Source organism: Abrus precatorius, unplaced genomic scaffold (assembly GCF_003935025.1).
Source record: "Abrus precatorius isolate BTA unplaced genomic scaffold, Abrus_2018 Scaffold10, whole genome shotgun sequence".
NCBI lineage: Eukaryota > Viridiplantae > Streptophyta > Magnoliopsida > Fabales > Fabaceae > Abrus > Abrus precatorius.
The window spans coordinates 27733793-27740096 of record NW_020874292.1 but is presented as its reverse complement, the minus strand read 5'-3'; the positions used below and the strand labels follow the sequence as shown (position 1 = coordinate 27740096).

General features: G+C 33.6%; 1 protein-coding gene across 2 annotated transcripts; it reads left to right on the top strand.

Annotated features, from left to right (window-relative positions):
• On the top strand, nt 1-5890 carry LOC113852496 (50S ribosomal protein L4). 2 transcript variants are annotated; one of them, XM_027482786.1, is made up of 9 exons: nt 1-132; nt 409-554; nt 691-752; nt 893-1010; nt 1405-1553; nt 1947-2054; nt 2170-2289; nt 3295-3468; nt 5539-5890. In XM_027482786.1, exons 2-9 carry the CDS (start codon nt 440-442, stop codon nt 5638-5640), a joined length of 948 nt encoding a protein of 315 aa, XP_027338587.1. In that variant the 5' UTR covers nt 1-132; nt 409-439; the 3' UTR covers nt 5641-5890. The 2 variants fall into 2 exon arrangements, with proteins under 2 accessions (XP_027338587.1, XP_027338588.1); XM_027482787.1 differs by lacking the exons at nt 409-554; nt 691-752 and having other exon boundaries at nt 16-132; nt 5539-5784.
• Nucleotides 5891-6304: the final 414 nt, after the last annotated feature.

The following is a 6304-nucleotide window of genomic DNA, read 5'->3' as shown; positions in this document are numbered from 1 at the left end:
GCTTCCATGGAGGCATAGACAGACACGAAAGCATGAACAGAAGAAAGTTTGGATTCTTATTCTGAGGAAAATTTGGGCTGCAACGAACTGAAACCCTTATCATTATTAGCTTGTCTCTGTGTTCTATCGCTGGTAAGTAGTAGCTCTTTTTTTCTCCAATATTCTCGTTGGGTGACGTGGCATCAAATTGTTTTTGATACTTGTTTCGTTTTTCACATCGTTATGTAAATTGTTGAGGGACCCGGTGATGGTGATAATGCTGTGATATATGAGATGGTTGGTTGCGTGAATTTAAGTTGCTTACAATGTGTTTGATGAAATGTCTTTCCTTCCCTCTCTGGTTTAGTTTAAGCCCGTGATCTAATTTTACTCTTACCATTGCTTCTGTTCTGAATTTCGAATGGGAAGGTGCAATTCACAATAGACTATTCGTTCTGTTATGGCGGCCTTGATTTCCAAAAGGCTACTACGTTCTTCTGGTTCCTTACATTCACTAGGACGAGGTTGCTTTGATTCGCCTAATGCTGGCTTTGTATCTTTTTATAAATCAAATGGTACGACCTTTATGTGGTTTCTTAATTGTAAACAGTTTTTGCCATCAATTCGATTTTTATTCATTTATTCGTTTAGTTTTTATGAATCATTATATATATATATATATATATACATATGATTATTTTTCATCGACAGATATATGCAGCAGTTTATCTGGGGAAAGACTGTTTTCTGCAGAACGTTCTGGCCTTCTCTTGGTACATTGCCATTGGATTAGATTTTTCTTCTATGTTTGTTTTCTTCTTTCAGGAAGAATGTTTCATCATTGCAGCTCTCTCGCATGCTAGTTGTTTACTGATTATTGTTTAATAATTTGGTATAGCGTATTTAAATGTAGGCCAAGTCAATGTTACGACAGTTTTGTACTTCAATTTTAGCTCCGGGACCTGATGAAGATGCATTTCCGTCTGATTTGTTGTCCAAAAAGCCTCTGACAACATCTGAACGTACAATAGGTATGAAAGATAATTTAAAGCATTTTGTACATGAATATAGTGGCACTTCATTTTGCTGCTTCCGATATTTATTTCTGAAAGGAAAGATGATTTAACGGCGTGAATTCTGATGAGGTTTAGATTATTGAGATATGAAATAAGTTTTGTTGTCCATTGTGCATGTATGATCTAAGCTTTTATCTTCCATGTCAATGTTTCTTTCATGTTATTATTATTTATGTACGGTTAATGTTATTGTTATTATTATAAATAAAAGTTTTAGGTGCATCTTTAATTATATTCTGCTTTTATCACTACCTACCATCTATCATGGAAACCCATCTGGTCTTGATCATGGTGCGACTGTGTTTTGATTCCCCTCAATTAAGATCTAAGAATGCTCATTATGATGTAGGGCTTTGTCAGGATCTTTTAATTCCAGTTACCAACTTTCATAATGAAGACAAGGGCTTTACAGTGTTACCTGGTGATGTTTTTGATTTGCCTATCCGGAAGGATATTATTCATCGCCTTGTTAGGTGGCAGCTTGCAAAACGACAACAGGTAATAACTGCATGATGTTTTGGAATCTAATACTTGTTTTTCATTGGAGACATGCGATATAGAGGAAATTACATATTTCTTAGTTAGGCTAGACTGTTGATTATTTTACTATATTGGTTTAGCAATTTGTGGGTATGTTCTGTTTTTGAAAGCTGGAAATACTCGATCATTTTTTTTACCCTTTTTACATACCTCTTGCTTGCTTGAGCCATCTACCTACTCCCTTTCTCTTTATTTATCCTCACATGGATTCTAGTATATAGATAGTATCTATCATCATAGAATGGTATTGGACATAAAATTTATGTTGTACAGTTGTAGTAAGGATCCAAATTTGGTTATGAATAATTTCCATGAGAACATCAAGTGTTTGCTAATTGATTTGGTCAACAGGGAACGCACTCAACAAAAACTATCAGTGAGGTCAGTGGTACTGGGAGAAAGCCTTGGAAACAGAAGGGACTTGGTAGAGCAAGGCATGGTACGTTGCGTGGGCCTCAGGTAGTGGAGCATTCTACTTCTGTTTACTGCTAGTCAGTTTTATCTCTATTCCTTCTTCACAGTTTTTCTGTTCTGTTTTGCCAGTTAAAATTAATAAATTTATGAATGGTAACAGTTCAGGGGTGGTGCCACTATGCATGGGCCTAAGCCTCGGAGCCATGCTTTCAAACTCAATAAGAAAGTTCGGCGTCTGGGGCTGAAGATTGCTTTGTCAGCTCGTGCAGCAGAAGGAAAGGCAAGTCTCCTCCTACACCCCCATCCCCATCCTCTCTAAATTAAGAAAAAGTGGCACCTTCTCTACTTTATTCTGTCTGCCGCAGGAATTTACATTCTTGCTTATACTCAATATAGTGTGATATTTATGTTATGGAATAGTTCATTTTAGAATTTATAATTATGTTTGTTGGTTTAGCAGCCTAACTGGCAAGATGTGCAGTATTATTATTTCTTTTAGGTGCTTGTTTATTTATATTATTATTGATATCAAAATTAAAGACATAGTTTAGTGAAGTGCACTGCATAGTGGGTTTGTGTTTAATATTTCAAATGAATGTTCTCAGCCTCAGCCTTCCTGGTTGGAAATCTTATTGTTTTATTCCTTTTTTTACTATAAAATGAGAACCTCATGTAGAAACAAAAAATAGACCACAATACCTTAACAGGATTAAGGATGGGTATAGGGACAATTGAAGTAGGAACAATACGGATCTGGGTTCTAGAGTATATATCATATGGCATCTAAGTGCAAAGTCCTAGGGATCATTTAAGCTCAGTTAACTGTACTTTCCTAAGTCCAGCCCAAAATACATGCCCCATCTAAGCTTCAGTTTTGTCTTTAAAAGTTGACATGCTAGTCACGTAATTACTTAATACAGTAAAATGTAATGAGGAACTAGGAAGTTACTTAAAACACAAAAGGGCAATGCTCCTGCTTCAATTTTCTATCCTTGACTGCTTTCTTGATGTGAATTAAATGGTTCTTGTGGGCATGTGTGATCCATATACCATTTCTATATTTTACATTACCAAAATGCCTTTATTATGATTCTGAAGGTATGTTACATTGTTTATTTGACTCTTTCATACATTATAAGGATTTCTTTTGATTTCTTTCATCCCATAGTTATCTTGTTTAAACTGTTTGCAATCTTTAATTTTTTGTTTATTCCTGCATTATATGTTAAATTAGAGTTTCTTCATGTTAAGGTAGACTAATCTCTGGGGAATTGCATTTATTCAGCTTCTTGTGTTTGAGGATCTGGAAGTTCCTACTCATAAAACCAAGAACATTGTGAATTATTTCAAACAAATGGAGGACACCAAGAAACTTTTGCTTGTAGATGGTGGGCCCATAGATGAAAAGTTGAAATTAGCAACACAAAATCTACATTATGTTAACGTACTTCCCTCCATTGTAAGTTTCAATTTTATCCTTGTTGCTTTTATAACAGTTCAGTTGGAAATGATAATTATGAGTTTATTACTGTACAATATAGATTTCTTTTGAAATTTATAATATGGTTCCAATAGTCAATACATTTCCAACAGTGACCTTATGCTTGGTGGGGCCTAGTACATGGATCAAATAATTAATTGACACCATTAGGCTCCATGAAAAACCAATTTTTCAGTAAAACCATTTGGAACAAGTTCTTTTTTAATGGTTTGTCATAGTTGTTTTCTTAATCAAACTATATTTCACTTGATCCTTTTTTCTCACTAGAGCCTTTATTGTTCTTCTTTTGACATGACCAAATCACCTTTAGGAGTGATTCCATCATCTTATCCTCAATAAGAGTGATGGGTACCCAAAATTTCTTCCAAATACTCTTATTCACAATATTATATATTCACTCTTACATTTCAACAACATTGTCATCTTAGCTACTATGCTTACTTGTGGCTTTGTATGCACTTCAATGCCCAACACTTACTACCATAAACCATTGTTAATCTTATAACTAACTATCTTGTAGAATATACATTCAATTTTGATAGTCAATTTGTATACATAAGTTATGATTGAAGCATCATCTCTCAATTGGTATGTATGACATCTCCATCAATCTCTGCATCACTTTGTAAATTGAAGGAGTTGAGGCATGATGTAATTATCCCTAATTTCCACCTCCAAAAACATTGGTAACTTTTGTCTTACTGAACTTGCACATCATACACTAATCCTGGCTTTCTCTTAATTGAAAACCCATTGAATCCAAAGTTTATTTGCAAAATTTTATTTATAACAACAGAACCTTATTCCACTGGGTGAGATCACCTATATGGATTACATAACGCCATTGAACTCCGTCAAAAATCAAAATTTTAAAAATTTGATTAATAGTCTTTTTTTAATAACTTCATCTAAGGTTCTTTTGACATCTTTTTATTGGATTAAAAGTTATGCAGTCAGCTCTTCTCACCGGTGCCTTTAAAGATCTTCATTGCACGTAATAAAATTACGTAAAACGATTTTCATTTGCTTGCACTTCTAAATCCACTATATTTTCATTTGTTCCTTGATCATTTTTTAAAAAATTTATAGAAATATTTTTTTAATCTATCTTTGATGTCTTAATTCAAAACCAAAATTTTTCTTCATCCTTGATACATCTAGGTTGATTCAAATATTTAGATTTTATTCAGAATTTATTAGTTTGACTTTTCAAGGACCATACAAAAGTGAAGGATAGTGGGCAAAATGTGGTTAGGCATAGCAAACGTGTAACTCAGGTTCCTTTGCAATTTAGGGACAGTTAATAATAATATAGGTATAGTGGGGGAAGAGTTTTAGGGAGTAGGTAGTTTTGGTGAACCTCTTTTCTCTCTCCTTATCTTCTTCTTTTATTTGTAATTTTCTAAATGTACTGCACTTTCTTGCTTTTCTGGTGTAATTCATCACAATGGAGCTGACAATTACCATTGAATATAACTTAACTAGAGGAATTCTTCACTTATAGGCTTTCTACGTATTCCTACTCAGTCAATAGAAATTGAATTTACGAAAACCATTACACTTTAGGATGGGCCTGATAAGTACATGTAATAGTAAGTTAAAATGGTACCAACCACGTGCTGATCTTTCCTTTTGTTCACATTTCCATTAAACCTTGCAATATAGGGTCTCCATGGTTGACCTTAACCACTTCGGCATAATACCAAATTGATTCTATGATTTGCCGGTCTCTTCTTTTAATATGTTCTGTTTTTATTTTATTTTTTTTCTTTTCTTACAGTTTCGTAGTGTTTACATGGTTTCTAAATACGTTTCATCTCTGTCTTCCTCTTTCCAACATGCACTTCCATTTCTATCAAATTATATATGGGGAAAAAAAAAATTCAGCTTTCTTATCAGTAATATTAACTTGGCAGTCTTATGATGCTATTTGTTATAAGTTCCAAGTAGGTGAATTTCGTGTGCACAAACCAAATAAAGTAGAAAATTTCTTTGTTTATATATAATGTGGTTAACATGTTTTTGTAGGGCTTGAATGTCTATAGCATTTTGCTGCATGATACATTGGTGATGTCCCGAGATGCCGTGACCAGAATTGTTGAGCGTATGCGCACTCCTATTAATCGTTGAGACACAACAATTTCTTGTGCTTCATTTGATTTACTCGGAAATAGGAATTGTATGCTGAGCCCCTATTTCTGTAACATAAAGAGATCCAATGAGAATATCTTCAGTACGAGCATTCTGTTAAATTTGCATAAGCTAGCAATTTAGATCATTTTTGCCGCGTTGTAGGTTCAAACTTTGGAACTTGATGGTCAAATTTCGATGTAAGGGGTTAGGCTTATAATGTTTTCGGATTAGTTGAATCTCATTTTTCAGTAATGATCTGATAAAGCACGCGATTCCCGTCCTTCGTTCGATAATTTAACCAATAAAATATCTTTGGCTTTCAAATTTCAAGGGTTGAATTAGATTTGTTAGCACACCAAAAGGGATGGATATTTAGAAGTTTTGGCTTTAATTTGTAAGTTGATTTTTGGGAGGAAAGGGAAGGGAAAAGAAAGATTTCCGTGATATTTAGTTATACCTGAGAGTTTGTAGATACGAGCAAAAGGATTTAGAAGGATTTATAGATCTTCTAAATTTTTTAAATTGTATATTTGTTTAAGTTTTTTTAATTTAAGGAGTTTTGTATTAACATCTCTTTTTCTTTTTCTCTTTTTTTTTTTACATTTTCAACTCTTTTATTTTTCCTTTTTACTTTTCAAACTCTCTTATTTTTCCTAGCAGT